At 45.6% G+C, this 24,933-nt stretch overlaps 1 protein-coding gene across 2 annotated transcripts in view; it reads left to right on the top strand.

Annotated features, from left to right (window-relative positions):
• Positions 1-24,933, top strand: part of LOC309400715 (LIM and SH3 domain protein 1-like) — a 337,204-nt gene that overhangs the window by 143,342 nt on the left and 168,929 nt on the right. For both annotated transcript variants that reach the window (XM_081969351.1, XM_081969350.1), the window contains exon 3: positions 12,487-12,571. In XM_081969351.1, the coding sequence (XP_081825477.1) occupies positions 12,487-12,571 (85 nt within the window). The remainder of the gene's footprint in view (positions 1-12,486; positions 12,572-24,933) is intronic.

The following is a 24,933-nucleotide window of genomic DNA, read 5'->3' as shown; positions in this document are numbered from 1 at the left end:
TGCTGAGTTTACTCTATAAACCAGGTCCAAGTCACACCCGATCTGTTGTTTTTCTTTTTGAATATATTCAGCCAAAAGGTTTGTCATGATGTCCCTTAAATCTTCATCATCCGCCTCAACCACATTTTGAAATCTAAGGAAAAAGGACATTCTTTCAAATTCCGTTTTTATCTGGAGGTTCTCAAGCTCTTGGTTCCCCTTCTGCACCCCTTTCACCTCCCCCCTCATCTCTGCCGTCACAAACAATCATATACATAGCTAAAAATCAAATTAAACAATCCCTGTACGAATTTATAAAAATTAAAAACATTAAAAACAGACCCTAAAACCAATCCTAAAAATTTAGAAATAAAACTGAGGTGGGAAAGATGGAATTAGGCCAAGCCGGCTAGCTGGAATAGGTGGGTTTTAAGTTTCTGATGGAAGGAGTGGAGATCCGTAGCCATTCTAATGTCGGGGGGAAGGTCATTCCAGAGGGTCGGGCCCATCACAGAGAAGGCCCTTCCCCTAGGCGTCGCCCGCTGGCACAGCCTAGTGGACGGCACCCGGAGGAGTCCCTCTCTGTGTGAGCGAATCGGCCGAAGGGATGTATGGGGCAGGATACGATCCCGCAAATAACTAGGTCCTGTGCCATGGAGCGCCTTAAAGATGATGGTCAACACCTTGAAACGCACCCGAAAAGCTACAGGTAGCCAGTGCAGCCCGCGCAGGAGAGGTGTTACGTGGGAGTAGCCAGAGACTCCCGAGACTGCCCGCGCGGCCGCATTCTGAACCAGCTGCAGCCTTCGGGTGCATCTCAAGGGGAGCCCCATGTAGAGAGCGTTACAGTAGTCTAGCCGGGACGTCACAAGCGCATGCGTGACTGTGCGAAGGGCGCTCCGGTCCAATAGGGGACGCAATTGGCGCACCAGGCGAACCTGGTGGAACGCCCCCCTGGCCACGGCTGTCACATGGTCATCCATGGACAGCCGGGTATCCAGAAGGACGCCCAAATTGCGTACCCGATCCACGGGGGCCAGACGTTCGCCCCCAATGGCCAGTGATGGAGTAAGCTGGTTGAACCGGGGCGCCGGTAGCCACAGCCACTCAGTCTTGGATGGGTTGAGCTTGAGTCTCTTACTTCCCATCCAGATCCTCCGGGTGCCGTCCACTAAGCAGTGCCAAAGGGTGGCGCCCAGGAGCAGGGCCTTCTCTGTGATGGGCCCAGCCCTCTGGAATGACCTCCCCCCCGACATTAGGATTACTACTGACCTCCGCTCCTTCCGTACAAAACTCAAGACCCACCTTTTCCAACTAGCTGGCCTGGCTCAACTATAGTTCTATCTCCAATCCTCCTGGCAATTTTATACTTTTTACATTTTAAAATTTTAAATCGGGGTATTTTAATTTTTAACCTTATTATTATTGTTGTTTTCTGTATTGTAACAATTGTTGTGATTTTATACCTCCTCCGCGTAATGTCTAACCGTGTAATGTCTAATCGTGTAACATGTGATTTATTTATTGTACGCCGCCCCGAGTCCCTTCGTGGAGAGGGAGCGGCTAACAAGTCTAATAAATAATAATAATAATAATCCGTACGGCTTCCAGAGACCGGGACATCACTTCGATAGCATCGTTGGGGTGGTTTGGGGTAGAGATGTACAGCTGGGTATCATCCGCGTACAGATGGTAATCTACCCCAAACCCATGAATGATCTCGGCCAGCGGCTTCATATATGTATTGAACAGGAGAGGCGATAGGACCGACCCTTGTGGCACCCCACAAGAGAGCGGCCTCGAGGTCGACCTCTGCCCCCCTGCCAATACAAATTGCACTCGGCCAGAGAGGTAGGAGAAGAACCACCGCAAAACGGTGCCCCTCACCCCCAACCCCTCCAGTCAATGCAATAGGATACCATGGTCGATGGTATCGAAAGCCGCCGAGAGGTCTAATAGGACCAGGATGGAGGAACAACCCCCATCTCTGGCCCTCCAGAGATCATCCACCAACGCGACCAATGCCGTCTCCGTGCTGTGGCCGGGCCGGAAACCGGACTGGCGCGGGTCCAGATAATCATTTTCCTCCAAGTGGCGCGGAAACTGTTGTGCCACCACACTCTCTACAACCTTCGCCAGAAAGCAAAGGTTGGAGACGGGATGGTAGTTGGCTAACAGGGCTGGGTCCAGGGAAGGCTTCTTGAGTAGGGGCCTCACCACCGCCTCTTTCAGGGCGGCCGGCAGAAACCCCTCACTCAAGGAAGCGTTGACTAACTCCTGGAGCCAGCCTCGTGTGACCTCCCAGGATGCCAGTACAAGCCAGGAGGGACACGGGTCCAGTAAACATGTGGTGGCTCGCAGTCGCCTACGCAACCTGTCCATATCTTCGGAAGCAACAGAGTCAAACTCCTCCCAGAATGGGACCTCACGACCCGCCTCCGACGTCCCTTCCAGACCACTAGTAGGGACCAACTCGCTTCGAATCTGAGCGATTTTGTCCTGCAGATACTCCCCAAATTCCTTTGCTCTGCCCTGCAGAGGAGCTTCCCGCGGCCTCTGTTGGAGGAGGGAGTGGGTCACCCCAAACAGGGCGGCAGGGCGGTTATCTGCGGACGCAATAAGAGTGGCGCAATACTGACTCTTGGCCACTCTCAACGCCACAAGGTAAGTCCGTAAATGGGCTCTCACCTGAGTTCGGTCAGATTCAGAGCGTGATGATCTCCATCTGCTCTCTAGGCGTCTCTTGTGGCGCTTCATCACCCTCAGCTCCTCGGTGAACCAAGGGGCCTGGGTGGTTCGCTGCCGCAAGAGAGGCCGCAAAGGCGCCACCCGGTCCAAGGCCCCCGCGGCCGCACTATTCCATGCAGCCACTAGGTCCTCCAATCGGGTGTGGGTCAGGGCTACAGGAAATGGCCCGAGCTCCGTCTGGAACCTGTCAGGTTCCATCAGGCACCTGGGGCAGAACCATCTTGGGCAATCTGGTTCCGCCTCCCCGCGGTGGGGAGTAGCGGCTGGAAAGTCGAGCCGGAGCAGTGAGTGATCAGACCATGACAGGGGAGTGATAGCTAAATACCCTACTCCCAGATCACTCCTCCATTGGCCAGAGACAAAAATAAGATCCAGTGTGTGTCCTCCCTCATGTGTGGGGCCCTGAATTATTTGGGTCAAGTCCATGGCTGTCATGGAAGCCATGAGCTCCCGAGCTACTTCGGATGCCTCCCCTACCGATGGCAAGTTGAAGTCACCCATGACCAACAGTCTAGGCGTTTCAACTGCCATCTCGGCGATCACCCCAAGGAGCTCGGGCAGGGCTGCTGATGCATAGCGAGGAGCCAGGTACACAATTAGCAAGCCCAACTGTCTCCCTGGGCCCCACTTCACACACAAGGACTCACAACCGGTTATCTGTGGCACAGTGGTCTGTCTCGGCTCAAGACCTTCCCTCACAATGACTGCTACCCCACCACCCCTGCCTAGTGCCCGTGGCTGATGAAATGCACGGTAACCTGGCGGGCACATTTCCACGAGAGGGAGGCCTCCCTCATGGCCCAGCCAGGTCTCCGTAATTCCTGCCAGGTCCGGCTCCCCCTCCGACACCAGGTCGTTAATGAGGGGGGCTTTGTTGACAACGGACCTGGCATTGCATAGCACCCCCTTGGGATATTTTGTCATTTTGTCATTCCTGGCTATTTGTTCCTGGCTACTCCCATTCTCCTCCCGGGCCCCTGCTGACTCGAGTGGGCTAACACTGGGAGCCAAGCAGCCGGGCCAAGAATGCCCCCCCCATCCATCGGGGGGGCCACATCCACCTGGAAACAGATGAATGGAACTATCACCTATCCTTTGCCACCATTTACCACCTTTGCCTTTCCCACACCATCTGGGATATCTAATCATAGCTTGCTCTCCCCCCCCCCCTTTTTCTCCAAGTTCCAAGTACCACCTGGACATTGAAAAACCCTCCGCCCTCCACTGAGACTCTAGCCCACTGGCTTTTAACTATTAACTTTTATATCATCTGCACCCCTACCCTATTGGGATGGTCAACAACTTACCAATTTATTCAACGACAGACCTGCTTCGCCTGCGGGAGGCCCCTCTCTCGCAGGTATGGCCCTTGGCTCTCTCAAGGGCCAGCCTTGATGACGGGTTCGTGAACCCCAAGAGGTGGAAGAAGAGGAAGCTGAGGGGCTTTTTAGTAAAATGTTTTATACTGTTTTTAGGGGGTTCTGGGAAGGGGGGGGGGATAACCAGGCCAGGAGGGAAGCCAGTGCCACACGAACAGGTGAGTCCAGGAGGGAAGTGAGTGGAGTGGGGGGGGAGAGGGAACAAGCTATTCCAATAGAGGGTTGTTTTATTACAACGGTCGCGCGGAGGGGGGGATGCGAGGACAAGAGAAGATCATAAGGTCGGTTGGGAGACCGTGGCTGCTGGCTATGCCCGGTCGTTTGTACCAACCCCCGCAACCTAGGTGGTCGGGTTCTACAGAGACAGGGCCTGCGGCTGATGCTTTGCAATGCAAGGGCCGTGACCAACAAGGCCCCCCTCATTAATGAGTTGATCTCTGAGGGGGAGCTGGACCTTGCAGGAATAACAGAGACCTGGTTGGGTCACGAGGGTGGTTTACCCCTCGTGGAAATGTGCCCACCAGGTTTCCATGCATTTCATCAGCCTCGGGCCCTGGGTAAGGGTGGAGGGGTGGCGGTGGTTATACGGGATGGTCTAGAGCCGAGGGAGTTCACTGTTCCTCAGATACCCGGGTGTGAGTCACTTGGTGTGAAATGGGGCCCAGGGAGGCAGTGGGGTCTGCTGATTGTATACTTGGCTCCTCGCTATACATCAGCAGCCCTGCCCGAGCTCCTCGAGCTGATCTCGGAGACGGCGGTGGAGATCCCCAAACTTTTGGTTATGGGGGATTTCAACCTGCCGTCGACGGGAGCAGCATCCGAGGTAGCTCGGGAGTTCATGGCTTCCATGACAGCCATGGGCCTGACCCAACTAATTCAGGGTCCCACACATGAAGGTGGCCACACACTGGACCTTGTTTTTGTATCTGAGCAGTGGACGAGTGATCTGGGAATAGGGGACTTAGACATTACTCCCCTGTCATGGTCAGATCACTCTTGTCTCCGGCTAGACTTCCCTGGCGCTACCCCCCACCGCGAGGAGGCGGAACCAGTCTGTCCAAGCTGGTACCGCCCCAAGCGCCTGATGGAACCAGTTAGGTTCCAGTCGGAGCTTGGGCCGCTACCTGTAGCCCTGACCCGCGCTCGGTCGGAGGACCTAGTGGCCGCCTGGAATAGGGCGACGGCTGGGGCCTTGGACCGGGTTGCGCCTTTGCGACCTCTCCTACGGCAGCGACCCACCTGGGCTCCTTGGTATACCGAGGAGCTGAGGGTGATGAAGCGCCAGAGGAGACGTCTAGAGAGCAGGTGGAGGTCCTCACGCTCCGAGTCTGACCGAACACAGGTAAGAGCCTATTTACAGACTTACCTTGTGGCATTGAGAGCGGCCAAACGTAGACATTGTGCTGCTCTTATTGCGTCTGCGGATAACCGCCCTGCCGCCCTGTTTAGGGTCACCCGCTCCCTCTTGGTGCAGGAGACGCGGGGAGCACCCTTACAGGGTAGAGCAGAGGAGTTTGGAGAATATCTGCAGAACAAAGTCACTCAGATCCGGAGCGGATGGGCCCCCTCCAGTGGTCTGGACGGGCCGTCAGCAGTGAGTCTTGTGAGTCCACTCTGGGAGGAGTTTGACTCTGTTGCCCCCGAGGATTTGGACAGGTTGCGTGGAAGGCTGCGACCCACCACATGTTCATTGGACCCGTGTCCCTCCTGGCTGGTACTGGCATCTTGGGAGGTGACACGAGGCTGGCTTCTGGGCCTGGTGAACGCCTCGTTGGGTGAGGGATCCTTACCTACCGTCTTGAAAGAGGCGGTGGTGAGGCCCTTACTCAAGAGGCCTTCACTCGACCCAATGGAGCTAGCTAACTATCGTCCAGTCTCCAACCTCCCTTTTTTGGCGAAGGTTGTTGAGAATGTGGTGGCGCAGCAGTTTCCGCGTCACCTCGATGAATCCGATTATCTAGACCCACGCCAGTCCGGCTTCCGACCCGGGCACAGCACGGAGACAGCCTTGGTCGCGTTGGTTGATGATCTCTGGAGGGCCAGAGATAGAGGCTGTTCCTCTATCCTGGTCCTATTAGATCTCTCAGCGGCTTTTGATACCATCGACCATGGTATCCTTCTGCGCCGGCTGGAGGGGATGGGAGTCGGAGGCAGCGTGTTACGGTGGTTCGACTCTTACCTCTCCGGCCGGATGCAATATGTGTTGACAGGGGGGCAGAGATCGACCCCGAGGCCACTCTCTTGTGGGGTGCCGCAGGGGTCGGTCCTCTCACCCCTTCTGTTCAATGCATATGTGAAGCCGCTGGGCGAGATCATCCGTGGTTTTGGGGTTGAATACCATCTGTACGCTGATGATACTCAGCTGTACATTTCAACCCCAAACCACCCCAACGAGGCTGTCGCAGTGATGTCCCGGTGTTTGGAAGCCGTCGGGGTCTGGATGGGGGACAACAGACTCAAACTCAACCCCTCCAAGACTGAGTGGCTGTGGCTTCCGGCACCTCGGTTCAGCCAGCTGACCCCATCGCTGGCCATAGGGGACGAGCTACTGCCCCCTGTGGAACGGTCGCCCAATTTGGGCGTCCTCCTAGATGCCCGGCTGTCAATGTATGACCATGTGGCAGCCGTGGCAAGGGGGGTGTTCCACCAGGTTCGCCTGGTGCGCCAATTGCGCCCCCTACTGGACCGGGATGCCCTACGCACAGTCACTCATGCGCTGGTGACGTCTCGCCTAGACTACTGTAATGCTCTCTACATGGGGTTTCCCTTGGGACTCGCCCGGAGACTGCAGCTAGTCCAGAACGCGGCCGCGCGGGTTATCATGGGGAGGTCTAGATTCTCCCACGTAACACCGCTCCTGCGCGAGCTGCACTGGCTACCTGTGGTTTTTCGGGTGCGTTTCAAGGTCCTGATTACTATCTTTAAAGCGCTCCATGGCTAAGGACCTAGTTAGTTGCGGGATCGCATCCTCCCACATACTTCCCTGCGGCCAATCCGCTCTCACAGGGCGGGCCTTCTCCAGGTGCCGTCCACTAGGCAATGCCAGCGGGCGGCGCCAAGGAGTAGAGCCTTCTCTGTGATGGGCCCAACCCTCTGGAATGACCTCCCCCCCCCGACATTAGAACCACCTTGGACTTCCGCTCCTTCCAACAAAAATTGAAGACTCACCTGTTCCGATTAGCTGGCCTGGCATAATTATAAATGTTACAACTATGAACTCCTGGTAGTATACTCTCATCTGGTTATTTTAAGGGTAATGTTTTAATTTCTAATTGTTTTTAGGGCTTTTAGACCCATATTTATTCTTCTGTACAGTACTCTTAATTTTAACCTCCTCCACATATATACGTATAGTTATAGTTATATTTTTATTTGTATTTTATCTGTTATTTGTTGTGTGGACTGTACACCGCCCCGAGTCCCTTTTTGGGAGAGGGGGCGGTTTAGAAATGTGAAGAATAAATAAATAAAATAAATAAATCAGCCTCAGACCCTGGCTCTGTAGGTCCTGACCACCTAGATTGCGGGGGTTGGGACATATGACCGGCCGAACCCAACGACCGCGGTCTCCCAACCGGTGATGCGATCTCTGTCTACCCTCGCACGTGCCCCTCCCCACGACCGTTGGAATGAAAAGGCCCTCTTCTGGAATATCGCTACTCCCCCCTCCCCTTAATGGCTCCGCTCCTTTCCTTGCTAACTCCACCCGCCGGCTTGGCACTGGTCCCTCCCTCAGCCCGGCTAACCCCTCCCCCCACCCTAGAACCCCCTAAAAAACGAATTAAAAATTTAACTAAAAACCCCCTGAGGCCACGCCTCGCCCACCTCTCTGGATTAATGTATCCCTCATCGAGGTGGGCCCTCGTAAGAGCAGAGGGGCAGACCTGCGAGAGGGGGTACTCCCGCAATAGAATTAGGTCTGCCCTTGAGTACATGGCAGAAACGTACATGCTTGAGTGGATGGTGGAAACATATATGCAGGCTTGATTAAGGTGCCTGGCGTCCGAGGTTTACAACAGACCAGTCAACCCAAGACCGTAGACCGTAGCTTTAACCCTTGAAGGTCCAGGAGCAGCCAGGGTTGTTCTCCAGGCGCTGCTTGATGGTACCCCTGCCCATCGGCTGCTTGCTGATTTTATGATAGTCCTGCCGTTGGGGTTCACGTTCTGCAGCATCCCCGCTGCCCATGCCCTGCCGCCGCTGCCGTTTGCTCATCCTGCTCTCTCCCGGGAGGGTCCCGTTGCAACCGCCGCCGCCGCCGTAGCCTCGGGGGGGCTCCCCACCTTGCTGGGCTCGCGAGGGGGGGGCACTGCATGGTCTTGTTGTCCCGCCTCCTCCCGACGCTGGCCGTGGCCGCCGCACGGGGAGCCAGGGCCTCAGCGGTTGGAGAGGGCCACACGGGGAGCCAGGGCCGCGGCGGTTGGAGAGGGCCCCGCGGCGGCGCCGCCCGAAGAAACCAAAAACCAAGAATATGCACTTCTTGTAGGCAGATTAAGTCGCATTTTAGTTTTTCTAATTTGTGAAATATTTTCCTTCTTTTAATTGCTGAGTTAAGTCCATTTATATTGATTGTAATCATTTTTTCCCCTCCATGTTTATACTTTATATACAGGATTTATAGCTCTAGTTGATCTGGGTTCTCGTTGTTCTCTGAGATTTACACCGCCCACCGCGCCTTCTTCCTTATCAATTCCGCCTACCGCTCCTTCTACTTTTTCAGTCTCAATTATAGGTATCTCCAGTGATTGCACCAATAATTCTTCTTTTCCAGTTTTCTCAGTCATTTCTCTTAAATGTTCTGCATAGAAAGCTTCTGCCTTGTCAATTGTATCTATTCTGTATCTTTGTCCTTGCCATGTAAATAATAAACCTTCCGGTATGAGCCATCTATAATTAACGCCTTTTTTGATCAGAACCTTAGTCAAGAATTGATATTCTCTTCTTTTCTCTCTCACTCTTCTCGGAATTTGTTTCAGCACTACAGCATCCTTGCCTTTGTATTCTAATTTTCTATCTCTCATTTTCTGTAATATTTGTAGTTTGATTGCTTTCTTGGTAAATCTTACATGGACTTCCCTTGGAAGAGCATTTCTCATTGCGTATCTTGTATATACTCAAAATGCTTCATCTATGCCATCCATCATCTTCTCTTGGGATATCTCTAAAACATTTATCAATATCTCAGATATTATCTGTACTAAGTTCTCTCCTCTTTCTTCTTCTATGTTTTGAAATCTTTAAAAAAATTCAGACCTATCCATCTCCCATCCTAATATTCTACTGCTCTCCCTTTCCACGTCGCTCACTCTGCTGTCTAACTCTTCAACCTTCTTCTCTTCTTGTTGAACTTTTTCTTCAATTTTTTGGACTCTATTTTCATATTTCATCATCCAATTTTGCATATCTTCCATTTTTCCTTCCATTTTAGCAACTTTTTGTTCTATTTTTTGAGTTTGCTGCTCTATGTTCTCAGTCTTCTTTACAATGGTATCTAACGTTTCATCCTTACTATCAGCTCCTGCTTGTAATTTCTGTATCGCTTGCATAATTGAATCTAAAGTTATTCCCTTCTCCTTTTCTTGTTGAAGCATCAACTGTATTGATCTTTCTCCTCCTGCTGGTGAGGAGGCAGGGGTTGTTGTAGAACCAACAGGTGTTGTTTTTCTACTCATCTTCTAAATTTTTTCTTCTACAATCTAGTCCAGTTAATATCACAAAGATTTAAACATCAACTTATGAGGATAAAAGTTTATAGGTAAAGTGGAGGGGGAGAAAAAAAGCGGGGGGAAAGAAGAAAAATGAAGATCTTTCAGTTAAAAAGAAAAGTGAAAAAGAGAAAGGAAAAAGAGAGGAGAGTAAAAAAGAATAGAATAAAATAAAAAAAATAAAAAAAGGATAGTAAAAAAAAATCTTCAATCCAATTTACTCATATTTAAGGCAAACCATCAATTTATGTGTAAAATCTTCAAAAAATAAGAATAAAATAGAGAGAGCAACGAAGAGAAAAAATCAAAAATCAATACTTCAAAGAGCCAAAAAGAAAAATCACCATCTTCCCAGCAAGATAATATAAAAATAGTATAAAAACTGCCACCAAGCTAGAAAAAAAGAATAGATTCAGTCTCTTTTTTTTAAAAGATAAGAGTCTTTCCAAGGTCACTCTGAGCTTTCCCTTAAGGCTTCTATTTAGTCTAAAGTAAGTTTCCAGATACTGAAAGATTCCACAGAAAACAGCTGTTCAAACAAATGTATTTCTGCCTTTCTCAGTCCTGAACCATAGCCTTTAAGGGAATCAATTCTCTCTAGTAACAATGTTTCAAGTCCACTAGATGGCAGTGTTAATTGTATCAACTCTCAATGCTTGCTTCTTCCGTCTTAAAAACTTTGTAAAACTTTTCTTATAAACAAAATAACGCCGATATAACAAGAGTAGCCAAACCAGAAATAAAAGAGAAAAGAATCATCAGGGCAATTAAGATTTAAGTGTATTCAAAGCCCCCCCCAAGGTCCAAAATTAAAAGCATAAAAAGCGCAATAAGGCAATCCACATTGAATTACGGTGAGAGTCCAGCCTGGCTTCCGAAAGTAAAAAGGGAAAAAAAAGGAGATTTAATTGGTAAACTGATATCCGCTGCTTTTCTCTGTAGTCAGCCTTATTTTAAGTTAAGTTTCCAAATTCAGGGTGTTCTCTTTCCAATAGAAAAAAGGGTTTAAAAACTCTCACCAACACGACATGCTTCTCTCCTGCACTTGCGTGTAGGGGCTGTCAGCAGCTTCAGCAGCCTGGTGGCTGACTCGCGATCGCTGGCAAAGGGGGCTTTTTCCGGATCACCAGAGACTTTGCGAGAATCCTTTGTGAGAATCCTTTACACAAGAACACAAGGCTGTTTGCAGAGCAGTGGCACAAAATGTACAGTACATGTGTGACTTCAATGATAAGGAATTAGATTTTATGAGAGCTGATTTTTTGATGCAAAATATAATAATGGAACAACATGATTACTGTATTTAGCATGTAGGGTTAATATTTATTATAAAGTTTGAGATTAATCTAGAAGCCTAGAAGCAACTTTAATGAAACAGGAGTTCCTGAAAATCATCCACATGTATCTACTCTCCTCTGGTTCAGAATATTGGAAACTGGAAATTTAATGGCTCCTGTCTCTAGCCCAGTGCTTCTCAAATAGTGGGGCTCCGTAAAGGGGGGCGCGAAGGCTCCCTTTCCATCTGGGTGCAACTGGCGGCGAAGGCGGCAACGGCGGCGGTGAAGGCGGCAACGGCGCCGGCAAAGGCGGCGGACTGGAGTTTCCCGACGAGGTTGCCTGTCCGACCAGCAGCCGCTGGCTCCTGGCTGAGGGAGGAGCTGCCGCTCCACCTTCTCCGAACGGGATCCGCGCCCTGCAACTGGCCGCGGCGGGCGAGGGGAAGCGGGAGCTGAGGCCGCCTGGTGGGCGCGGACGTCCCTTCACGCTGACCAGCCTCTTGCTCGGGCTACCCTGCAGCCCGCCGGCCGACCAAATGACTGACCTGCAGTCCCAAAGCGAAAGGAAAGCGGTCGGGCGGAGGGGGCGTTCCCTTCATTTGGCAGCCCCCGTCCGGCGAAGGAAAGGACGGCAGAAAGGCCGGCCTGGCCCCGGGCGCTGTGCGGGACTTCGGAAACCAAACATGAAAGAAAGATTGGATGCCACCGGGGCAGCCCGCGTTGCTTTGCAGCTTCATTGGAAGGCCCAAATTGGAAGCAAAGCCAATCAATTTTAGTGGGTCTTAACTCTCTGGTAGATAAGACACAACAGTGTCACCCAGCATCTGACTTCTCGTCGGAAGCGTTGCATTATTCAATACAGTGTTATGCAGAGGTGTACTTATAACAATTTTATAGACAAATGATACTATTTACAGTCGCGCGGGGGGGCGCGAAATGTTTTCTTCTTCCTAGGGGGGGCATGACAGAAAATAATTGAGAAGCACTGCTCTAGCCCAACATTACATTAGGCTAGAAATGTTGAATTCTTGGGTTTATTCTGAGACTGACTGATAAGTGGTGAGGTGACAAAGTTTTTAACACAGCTTCCCCTAACCTGTAAACTTCTAAATACATTAGCCTATCATTCCCAGCTAGCCACAGCTATTAAAAAATGTTTGTACAGAACCATGTATCTTTTTCCTCCTTTTTCAAATTTAAATTTTGACTATTTTTGTAATCTTTCAGGGACTGAAAGTAACAGCAATAAATTGTAAATACTCTTACTGTGATGGATAAAATTATCTTGATTGCTAGTGAAGGCCCACAATTTGTTCAGAAACCAAAAATGCAATAAACAACCTAGAAAGGGGAGTAATTAGTACTGCTTCCTTAATTATTTTTATTTATTTTTTGCAGACATTATCCAAAGCAGTCCTTCACCATGGTGGCTGACACTCCAGAGAACCTGCGCCTTAAGCAGCAGAGTGAACTTCAGAGTCAAGTGAGGCTTTTAATTGTTTGTTCTCATCCTGCCAATTGCAGTATTTTATCAGTTGCATTATTTATATAATTAGCCTTACCAAACCATGCTAAAAGATTTTAGTTAAGAAGTCAACATCTTAAAAATAGAACATGGCTTAATGTTTAAAAAACAAAGCTGCTTTACTCTTCCCACGTTACCAGAGGAAAGGAAATTAACAGAACTGAAATAAAATATAAGCTAAAATGTCTTTGAATATTAGCAGCTCTGATTGGTAGTTATAGCAATAGCACTAGTTGTGTTGTTGGTTTTGTGCTTTGAGCTTGGCGATTTGGTACTATACATACTAACACAGACACACAAAGCAACACAACTACCACAAAAACAAAAAAACTAGACATATCACAATCCCCTACATGCAAAATGTTTCAGAAATGGCAAGATTGTTGCACCAACACAACCTCACAGTAGCCCACAAACCAACCTCAACCCTCAGATGGACCCTGTCAAAACCGAAAGGGCAGACAGAAACAAACCAAAGATCAGGCGTCATATATCGGATCCAATGCAGCAACTGCAAGAAGAACTGTGTTGGCCAAACAGGAAGAAAACTATCAACCAGACTGCACAAACACTTCCTGGCCATCAAGAGACATGACTCCCCCTATCCCTCATGTCTGTCCACGAAGACTCAAAAGGACACAAATTCAATCTAACCGGGACCACAGTTGTAACCCAGGTGAAGTCAAGGAGAGAAAGGGAATTCCTGGAAGCCTGATTTTCCACCAATAAATCAATAAACAGACACATTGACATCAACCCAAGCTACCAACCACTTAGAATGAAAGAACAACATCAACCACGATCCTGAAGGCAGCATTTAAAGACCAACAAACAGCCACGGTGCAAACAAAGTTATAACTGGACAGATCACAAGAAATTGGACATCATACACAGCTGGTCAAATCAACCCCAAAAGAGGCCATGACATCATCAGAAGACATCCGAACAACACCAGCACTAATTTACATCATACAGACGTACTTAAAACCAAGGACTATGACTCAGCTACTACAGCCAGCCAATCACACAATCCAAAATCAGACAAGGACTCAGAAAGGTATTAAAGGCCAGTGCTCCCCCAGACAAGCACAATCCAAAGTGCACTGAAGATGTCTCCTTGAATGGGGATGAAACATTTGCAACCAAATCACCAAGCTTAGAGGTCAAACCAACAACAAAAATATAAGCTGTCTATTCTACAAGCAGATAACATTTATGCTGCAACAATTGAGGTATAGTATCTTAAAACTAACTCAGGAATCTAGAGAATGAAAGTCAGTACAGTTTTGAAAGTCCTTGTGTACTTACTAAGGGTGGGATGGATGAATACAAGCTACGAAAACATGTAGCAAATAGTTAAGTTATGAAGAAGTGGGAAGATGTGTGCAGTACTAAAGGAGCATAGGGTAATGGGATCAAGAAAATACTTGACCTGAAACAGTAACTGTTAACTATTTCCACTATTCAGTTTTGAGGACTGTACCTTGTAGAATCTCAAGAGTAGCAGTAGTTGAAACTCTGGCTCCATCAGACCTTTGCCTGAATCTCATTTATAAAGGTGTAGAATCATGCCATGTTGCATGGAGCAAAACTAGATAAAGGATTGTAAAGCTCTTTGCATACTAGGAATGCTAGAGAATATTACGGTAAATACATTTGAATACAGAAGTAAGTTCCTTATAATGTTTTTGAAATCAGATTTTATTCCTAAATCTTCATACAGAAGTTATCTGGATGTTGTCCAGCATTAGGCATTTGGATCCTTAGCTTGTCTTCTGGGCTGTTGGCTATTCCTACCAGCTTAGTGTCATCTGCAAATTTGATGAGTTTCCCTTCTAGTCTCTCATCTAAGTCATTTATGAAGATATTGAAGACTACTGGGCCTAAGACGGTTACATTTAAAGCAGAACAGAACACAGGTAGTCCTTGACTTACAACCAACATTGGGACTGGAATTTCCATCTTTAAGTGAGTGCAGTTGTAAAGTGTAATGACAGCTGATTTTACACTTATTTTACCACGACCATAAGGGAATCATGTGATCATTAAGTGGATCCAGCTTCCCCAATTGACTGTTTTTGTTGGAAACTGGCTGGAAAGGTCACAAATTGCAATCATGTGACTGCAGGATGCTGTAGCTGGTTGGAAATGAGAGCCAGTTACCAAGTGCCTGAATTGTGATCATGTGACAATGGGTGTGTGTGCAATGGTTGTAAGTGTGAGGACAGGTCATACATAACTTTTTCCTAGGCCATTTTAACTTTGAGCATAGTTAAGCATTGTAAGTCAAGGACTACCTGTATTGCTCTTATCAAATTTACTGCAGATATTTGTGTCAACGCCTAAGGCATTTCCATGACTATCACCTTGAGAAGGGGAGGGAAATTCCATGCATACTTTTGGCCAGAGTAAAAGTCTCATATTTCTGTACTGGGATGTGAATGCGCATGTCCAGAACCCTGCCATAACGTCCTGTTGGAGAATGTGATTGATGACCTCAGCCAGAGGGGAGGGGGCACAGGGGTAAAGGTCAGACGCCATTAAATGTGATTTAGTTTCAGCTACACAGAAGTCCGTGCTAAGACGTTAGTCCTAATAAACGAATGGTTTTACTTTGAATTTCATCCCGGGGCTCGTAAATTAATTAGGGTAACTCTTGGAACCTTCACAATTTGGGGGAATTGTTGCCTTTTTTGGTTAGGTGCTAGTAGCTGTGTGATACTGAAACTAACTGCCAACATACTTAGTTGTTGTGGCCCAGCAGGATCCGGTTGAGCTGCTGATGGACTCGGATAGCGAGGAACCATATGAATCTGCCCTGGACGATGTGGAGGACCCTGTGCAGGGTTCAGACTCAGAGCAGGGACCAGAGAGGCTGGTTGGCCACCAGGAGGTGCCTGAGGCATGGAGCAGTGAGGAGGATCAAAGGCAGTTTGTCCCTGATGCTAGATTGAGAAGGAGTGAGAAACGGAAGCAGCAACTCCGTAGGCAGACTCACAGAAGATGATTAAGCACAGGTGGTTGTGGATTGGCCCCTCCCAAGAGAGATTGGGAGGCGTTGGGAGGGGACATTTGCAGGAAACAACCGTTCGAATTAGTAGTTAAGAAAATCTATCAGTGTATTCTAGCCGTGTCTGCTCATTTGGACTATCTGCGTTGCTTCATTTGAATTATCTGGGTTGCTCTATTGAACGTGAGTTGTCTTTCTTACAAAACCCTCACTACTTCCTTTACAGTGTACTAACAATGGGTGAACTTTACTCAGTGAGGAGGAGGAGGAATTTACAAAACAAATACATTTTTTCTTTTTTCAATGGGTTTGATCCATGCAGAAACATAATATTCTGCAAGATTGTACAACATGCCACTATATTTCTAAAGTCCTTGTTTATATAGATCATAGTTACTTCTCCTTGTCTTTTTTAAATCAGGCCTCATCACTATTGCCATTAATAACTTCTCTGATTTGAAAGAAGATTTAGAAGTGGCTGGACACAGAATTTGTAATCATAGGCTTGTTAATATGCATATCCCTATATGCATTTCTTGCTGTATTTTTATAGTGTCTCTGGTATAAAACTCTCAATCCCCCCCCCCCCCCCCGCCACCTCCTGTGCCTGTTCTAAAAGTAAGCCTAGACCTTTAAGCTGAAACTCAGTGAATCATTAGACAAAGTCATGGATGAGAACACTGCTTTTAAACATGCTTTGAAGTTTGAAACCATTCTAGTAGATGTTCTCTACCTGCACAAAGCTCCCCTGATGCTCCCTGTCACCCCTAGCTTGCTTTTGGTTATTTTTTTCTCCAAGGTATGTGGACATGCTTCTGAACAAAGCACTGAGATGCAGTCATCCAGTAGTCTTCGGTGAAGACTACTGAAGTGGTACTGTAGTATCTGATAGATTAATGAGAGGCAAAATGTCTTTGTTTAAATATAAGTTGTGTAATACCTGATTTGATCAGTGCCCAGTGCTGGTTGTTCATAGGAATATTAATATGATACACTGCTATCTTAAGATAACTGATTTTTTCTTCCAGCTCTTTATCCAGTTGTGGCTGGAGTGAATTAATGATAACTGTTAAGGTGGTGTTAGAAGAAAATTCTGGTCCCTTCTATGGCTGGGTAATTGAGCACATGATGCCTGCTTGAATGGGAGGTAGAATTTATTGGACAGCAAAAATAAACACACAGTTCAGCTCTTGAAGTTGGTTATGTTTTGAAGGCAAATTTTGAAAATATTTATAATAGGGGTCTAGGCTTTGTGGACTTGACTTAGCACTTGTGAATGTGATTTGCCTTGGGGGACTTGTGCTGAGTCTGGGATGAAATGCCATCTTCTCACCCAATTGGGGTGAGTTAATCTTCATATGTACTGTATGTTTTTGGTGATGGTTGTGAGTGATGGGTTTGGGGTCTGGGTAGTTTGTACATAAAGGATTTATTGGGGGAAATTCTCACCCCAGCGAGGTTGTCGAAGTGATATCCTGGTGTTTGGAAGCCGTCGGGGTCTGGATGGGGGACAACAGACTCAAACTCAACCCCTCCAAGACTGAGTGGCTGTGGCTACCGGCACCTCGGTTCAGTCAGCTGACTCCAACGCTGGCCATAGGGGGCGAACAACTGCCCCCTGTGGAACGGGCGCGCAATTTGGGCGTCCTCCTAGATGCCCGGCTGTCAATGGACAACCATGTGGCAGCCGTGGCTAGGGGGGCGTTCCACCAGGTTCGCCTGGTGCGCCAATTGCGCCCCCTTCTGGACCGGGATGCCCTACGCACGGTCACTCATGCACTGGTGACGTCTCGCCTGGACTACTGTAATGCTCTCTACATGGGGCTTCCCTTGGGACGCGCACGAAGACTGCAGCTAGTCCAGAACGCAGCCGCGCGGGCAGTCATGGGGAGTACTAGGTACTCCCACGTAACACCGCTCCTGCGCGAGCTGCACTGGCTACCTGTGGTCTTTCGGGTGCGTTTCAAGGTTTTGACCACCATCTTTAAAGCGCTCCATGGCATAGGGCCTACTTACCTGCGGGATCGCATCCTCCCACAGACATCCCTGCGGCCAATTCGCTCTCACAGGGAGGGGCTTCTCCTGGTGCCGTCCACTAGGCAATGCCAACGGGCGACACCAAGGAGTAGGGCCTTCTCTGTGATGGGCCCAACCCTCTGGAATGACCTCCCCCCCGACATTAGAACCACCACTGACTTCCGCTCCTTCCGGCAGAAACTGAAGACACACCTGTTCCGACTGGCTGGCCTGGCATAATTCTTAACGTCACCTCCTGGCATATATATTTCCTACTGGTTTTTTAGGGGACTTAATTTTATAGGACACTGGGGTTTTAAATTTTGTATATTTTAAATTATTTATTTAGCAATTACAGTTCTGTCTATTTTATCCTCCTCTTATTTATGTATTTATCCATCTAATAATTTTAATTGTTTTTATGTATGATGTTTTTGATATGGACTGTACACCGCCCCGAGTCCCTTTTGGGAGAGGGGGCGGTCTAGAAGTGCTAATTAAATTAAATTAAATTATGGTTTTATTTGTATTGCTGATATTGGCTTATTTCCTTGTGTGAGACACGGTGGCAATTCTCCATGGGCTAAAGAACCCCAAACCCAGAGCCACTCAGTCTTGCCAGGGTTCAGTTTCAACCCATTGCTCCCCATCAAGCCCCTAACAGCCTCCAGGTGCTGCAAGAAGGTCACAGCATCACTTAACTCACCATGGGCTGAGACATACAGCTGAGTATCATCAGCACATTGATGGTATCTCAGTCCATGGTGACAGATGATCTCACCCAATGGCTTCATGTAGATGTTGAATAGGAGCGGAGAGAGTACTGAGCCATGCGGGACACCGCAAAGCAGTGGGTAAGAATTGGATCTCTCACCTCCTATTAACACTGACTGAGAGCAGCTACAGAGGAGGGAAGTGAAACAGGATAGCACAGGGGCCCCCACTCCCAACCCCACTCTAGAAGAATACCATAGTCGATACCATGGAACCCCATCCTGCTCCCACCAGAGATCATCAAAAAGCACGACCAATGCCGTTTCTGTCCCATATCCAGGCCTGAATCCTGACTGGTAGGGGTCTAGATAATCTGTTTCATCCAGAAACCTCTGGAGCTGCTGCACAACCACCTTCTCCTATGCGCTGCTTGGGGAATCCAAGCATGGGTTAACTTTGTCCATTAGCCTAGAGGCTGAGTTTCGTAATTGTTGACCACGCCTCCTCTGACTGGATGGGTCAGTTTTTTAACTCAGTCCAGCCTGAAGAGACGTATATCTATTTCTCTCTAGACTAATTGACAAATTACTCAGGATTCCTTGGATTCGTTTAAAAAACTACGTGTGGTGAAGTGCCCCTTTTGAGACAGAGTGGGGAGACGACAGTTTGCTGTCAGTCACAATACCCACCACGCTGCTATTGTCCTCCGGAGCTTTAACAGCCGAAGAAATAGCAGCGCTGAGGCCGCGCTGCCTGTCTACGTTGCAGCTGCGATCGGGAGTCGGTCCGCCGCTGCCTCAGCTGTCCGCACGCGCTCGGGGGTCGGTTCGCCGCTCCACGCCGCTTTGTCAAGGGAGCGACCCGCCCTGGTCGGCGCGGTCCATCTCCCGGACCTATCGTCGCTGGAAGCCCCTCAGACCGCTGAGCTTGCCGCGAGTTCACCGCGGCATTTGCAGAGCCGCCGCGCAGCCGGAGGCATCGGCAATTCAAACCGCGGATTCAAAAGTCCCGCCTAAATTGCGGGCGCCATTTTGGCCGGCTTCTTTCGCGCACACGGGAACGGACAGGAGGGGCGAGCCCTTGCTTTCCCGCCCAATTAGCGACGCTACGTCAACGGCTCTCTCCCTTGTTCCCTCTCTTGCCTTGTTCGCTCGGCTGTGAGTCGGTTGTTTGCAGCAGCTCTTCAGAGTCACACGGCAACCTGGTGATTTAAGAGCCTTTGATCTAACATTAACCCTGCAATAAATGACTAACATTAACCCTGCAATAAATCCAACAACAAGGGGATCCCCGCCCCCCCCCAACGCCCAAAAGATCAACAGAAGAAATGAATGAAACAGAAAAAACAAATGCAGGGTCGAATACTGAAAATATACAGACAGTGCTACAAACCATTCAAGAAACTATGTTAAAACTCCAAGAAACAGCAACAAAAAACCATGATGAAATGAAAGCAGAGATGTGTGAAATGAAAAGCGAAGTCAAGAAAGACATACAGAAATCAGATGATAAAATGGAAACCATACAACAAGCTCTGGGAAAGAATGAACAATCAATAAAAGAAGTAGAAAAAAGAACAGAACAGACAGAAATAAAAATAAACCAGGTTGAACAACAAATGAAAGCATCAAATAAAAATCTAGAGGAATCGCTTATTCACATGGAGATGGACCGTGCAGCTTTCTACCTCCGCTTTCAGAATGTGACAGAGGCAAAAGATGAAGACCTAACTATGATAATGTCTGGCTTAATTGCAGAAACTTTAAACAGAGATAAGCAAGAGATCATAAATGAATTGGATGACATTTATAGAGTTACCACCAATTATGCGAGGAAACATCGACTACCCAGAGAAGTGCACATCAGGTTCGCGAGGAAAAAAGTAAGAGACATATTATATAAAATAACAAGAGAAGAACCGATGATGTACAAGGGAAAGGAGATACTAATACTAAAACAAATCCCACGAAGAGTGAGGGAACAGAGAAGAGACTACCAATTCTTGGCGATGCAATTAATTAAGCGGGAGATACTGTTTAGATGGTTAATACCAGAAGGGATGTTAGTAACATGGCAGGAGAAGAGAATCAAAATTGACAACCTTGAAAAAGCACAGGAATTATATGAGCAATTAATGTATCCGGAAGAGAAACAAAATACAGAAGAGGAGATAGAATATAGAAGAAAGGAGGAAAGACAACAAAAGACAATGGAGGGAAGACAGGGAGGACGTAGCAGGGAAGAGGAAGAACAACAGAAAGAAGAGGAAGTAAGACCAAAAACAAGAAGTCAAAAAGAAACTAGAGGCAAATAAAGATAAGGGCAAGTAGAGATTTAGGAGAATGGAAGAAGAAATCCAACTACTATCTGTAAATGTCAATGGTTTAAACTCACCAACAAAAAGAAAACACATCTGGGCAAAATTAACAAAACAAAAAGCAGACATAATATGTCTACAGGAAACACATATCAAACAACAAGATATAAAATACTTAGAATGTCCGAAATTGGGAAAATTATATACAGCATCGGCAGAAGAAAAAAGAAAAGGATTAGCAATTTATGTTAAAGAGAGAATAAAGACAAGCTTAATTTATGCAGATCCAAGGGGAAGAATATTAATATTAGAGATTTGGATAAACCAAAAACCAATATTGCTGGTAGCAATTTATGCCCCAAACGAAGACCAGAAAAATTTCTACAAAAAACTACATGAAAAAATTAGAGAATTCGGAGGGAAAAACATCTGTATAATAGGAGACTATAATGCCATAGTAGATAGCAAAAAAGACTATGTAAGTGACAAAAAAACCAAAAGAAAAAAAAAAGTATTACCAACAACGTGGGTGCCATCCACCAAGCAATGCCAACGGGCGGCGCCTAGGAGTAGAGCCTTCTCTGTGATGGGCCCAACCCTCTGGAATGACCTCCCCCCCCGATATTAGAACTACTACTGACTTCCGCTCCTTCCGACAAAAACTTAAGACTCACCTGTTCCAATTAGCCGGCCTGGCCCATTTATAGTTCCATTTTTACCTCCTGGCGGATATTTTTATCTGGGATAGTTTTTAAGGGTTAATGTATTTTAAATTTTTAAAATTTTAATCTAACTTAAACTAAATTTGTACAGTGAACTATTGTTACCTCCTCCAGCCCTATATTTACTCTTTATTTATACTATGTATATTTATTGTTCTATTGTTTTAATATGACTGTACACCGCCCCGAGTCTCTTCTGAGAGAGGGGCGGTCTAGAAATTGAATAAAGTTAAAGTTAAGTTAAGTACGGAGAGGATGGAAGAGCTAAATCTGATAGACATCTGGAGAAAAATGGAACCAAATAAAAAACAATTTACCTTTTACTCAAACCCACACCAATCTTGGTCACGGATCGACATGGCATGGATGAATAGGGAAATTGGGGCAGAAGTACATAAAATTGAAATACTACCAAACACCTGGGCAGACCATAATCCCATTAAAATAATCTGGAAAGGAGGAAAAAAAACTAGACGAAGATGGACATTAAATCTGCAAATATTAAAAGAAAAAGAATTTATCCAAAAATGTAAGAGTGAGTTGGAACTATTTTTTAAAGAAAACACAAAAGAACAGACATCAATACAAAACCTATGGGATACTATGAAAGCCTACACTCGAGGAATCATTATAGCTTATTCAGCAAAAAGAAATAAAGAAAAATGGGCACAACAGAAAGTATTAGAGAAGGAAATTGAGAACCTAGAAAAAGAACTCCAAAACAAACCACAAAGTGACAAAATTAGAAAAGATTGGATGCTAGCGAAACACAAACTAAACATACTAGTCCAGGAAGAAATAGTAAAAAACTTAAAATTAACGAAGCAAAATTTTTTTGAGCAAGCAAATAAACCAGGAAGGTGGCTATCTTATAGATTGAGAAAAGAAAGAGAAAAAAGACTAATATATCAACTCCAAGAGGAAACGGGTGAATTACAACACACAATGGAAGGAAAGAAAAAGATCGTACACAAATATTTTGAGAAGTTATACAAGGGGGAACAAATAGATGACAAACAAATACAAGAATATTTAAACGGAGAAGAAACCCCAGTAATATCGGAAGAGATGAAAGAAATGTTAACAAAACAAATAACAAAAATTGAACTGAAACAGGCAATTCAAAAACAGAAAAATAATAAAACACCAGGCCCAGATGGATTCCCAGCAGAATGGTACAAAATAATAGACGATCTGAATGAATCAATAGAACCCCTAATGCTGGAGATGTATAACGAAACATTGACAAAAGCAAAAATACCGAACTCATGGAGGGAAGCATACATTACGTTAATATTTAAAGAAGGTACAGACCAAAACCAAATTCAAAATTACAGGCCAATCTCGCTGCTGAATGCTGACTATAAAATATTTGCAACAATAATGGCGGAAAGACTAAAAAGACTACTAAATGACTACATACATCCAGATCAAAATGGATTTCTCCCAACAAGACAAATTAGAAATAATACCAGAACAATAGCTAATATCTTGGAGTATTATGAGGTGCATCGAGAGAAACAAGTGGCACTTGTATTCCTGGATGCACAGAAGGCATTTGATAATTTAAATTGGCAATATATGAAACAACAAATTAAAAATATGAATCTAGGAAATAAATTTGAAAAATTAATAGAAACAATATACTCCACCCAAAAGGCAAACATACTATTGAATGGGGAGAATACAGATTCTTTTGAAATAACGAAAGGAGTGAGACAGGGCTGCCCACTATCACCTCTGCTTTTTATTCTGACACTAGAAAGCCTTCTGATACGAATTAGAAAAAACCAGGAAATAAGAGGAACCAAAATTAAAAATGAAGAATACAAAATACAGGCCTTTGCAGATGACTTAGTATTTATTATAGAAGATCCATTAGAAACAGGGAACAGGTTAATGCAAGAACTAGGAAAATATGGAGATATGGCAGGATTAAAAATTAAAAGAGAAAAGACCAAAATAATAACCAAAAATCGGAAGGAAGAACAGAAGAAAGAATTAGAAAAAATAATAGGACTCCAGGTGGTAAAGAAAGTCAAATACTTAGGAATATGGCTAACAGCAAAGTGCTCAACCATAAAAGAAAATAACTACACAAAATTAGTGCAACAAATAAAAAAAGATTTAGAACTATGGGGGAAATTACAACTATCTCTATTAGGGAAAATAGCAACTATAAAAATGAACATACTACCAAGAGTCCTATATTTATTTCAAACTATCCCCATAAAACTAGAGAAAAAATTCTTTACCTAATTGAACAAAATAATACTAAAATTCATCTGGCAAGGGAAAAAAGCTAGGATAACACTGAAAGCATTACAAGACGACATAAGCAGAGGTGGTATGGGGCTACCTGATTGGGAACTCTACTATAATGCAGCAGCACTAAATTGGATCAAAGACTGGATAATTTTAAAAAACAGAAGAATATTAGCAATAGAAGGCCATGACCTGCAAACAGGATGGCACTTTTTCCTATGGGAAGAGAGCAAAAAGAAACAAAAATACTTCCATATACATTATATCAGAGAAGCACTAATACAGGTCTGGAACAAAATTAAAGCAAAACACTACATGAAAATACCGACATGGCTTTCCACCATGGAAGCTATGACACATCCCAATACGCTAGATCTATCAAAAATGGTTAGGTATAGTGAAATTCTAGATAACCAGGGAAATCTGAAAATGAATCAGGAATTAAAAGAGAATAATATAAATATAGATTGGTGGCCATACCTCCAATTACAATCAAGATACAAAAAAGATGTAAAAGAATATGGAATTTATACAGAATTGCAACGAATAGACAAAATCTTAATTGGCCCAGAAAACAAATTTATAACGAAAATGTATAAATATTTGCTAGAAATAAATTTAGAAGAAGAAATAGTCAAAGGTTGTATGATAGCATGGGCCAAAAATTTTGGTTATAATATAGATCTAGCGGATTGGGAAAGAATTTGGAATACAAATTATAAATTAACGAGATCAGCAACATTGAAAGAAAACATATACAAAATGTTTTATCGTTGGCACCTACCACCAACAAGATTGGCAAAAATGTACCCAACATTGAAACCGACCTGTTGGAAATGTAAAAAAGAACAAGGGACCTTCTATAGCATGTGGTGGACCTGCCTGGAATCGCAAAAATATTGGAAAAGAATCTGGAAGTGGGCACAAGAAATTACGGGGGAACAAATAAAGTATAAACCCGAAACCTTCTTACTAGGAATAATCAAAGGGAACTATACAAAAAAAATTAAATGTCTACTAACACATATATTAACCACAGCTAGAATAGCTTTTGCTCAATGCTGGAAGCAAAATAATACACCGCCGGACGAATTAGTGATTAAAAAAACCTTGGATTGTGAAGAGATGGACAAATTAACCCTAAAATTAAAGGACAAAGAAGAATCGGAATACTACAAAATTTGGAATAAGTGGTATGAATGGTTGGAAAATAAGAAAAATAATTAAGCCGAAAACAATATACATAAATAAACATAGAACTGTATATAAAAGTAGG

This window comes from Natrix helvetica (genome assembly GCF_964273705.1).
Source record: "Natrix helvetica genome assembly, chromosome: W".
Taxonomy (NCBI): Eukaryota; Metazoa; Chordata; class Lepidosauria; order Squamata; family Natricidae; genus Natrix; species Natrix helvetica.
Note: the sequence above shows the minus strand (reverse complement) of the source record. Positions and strands in the feature narration are given on the sequence as shown.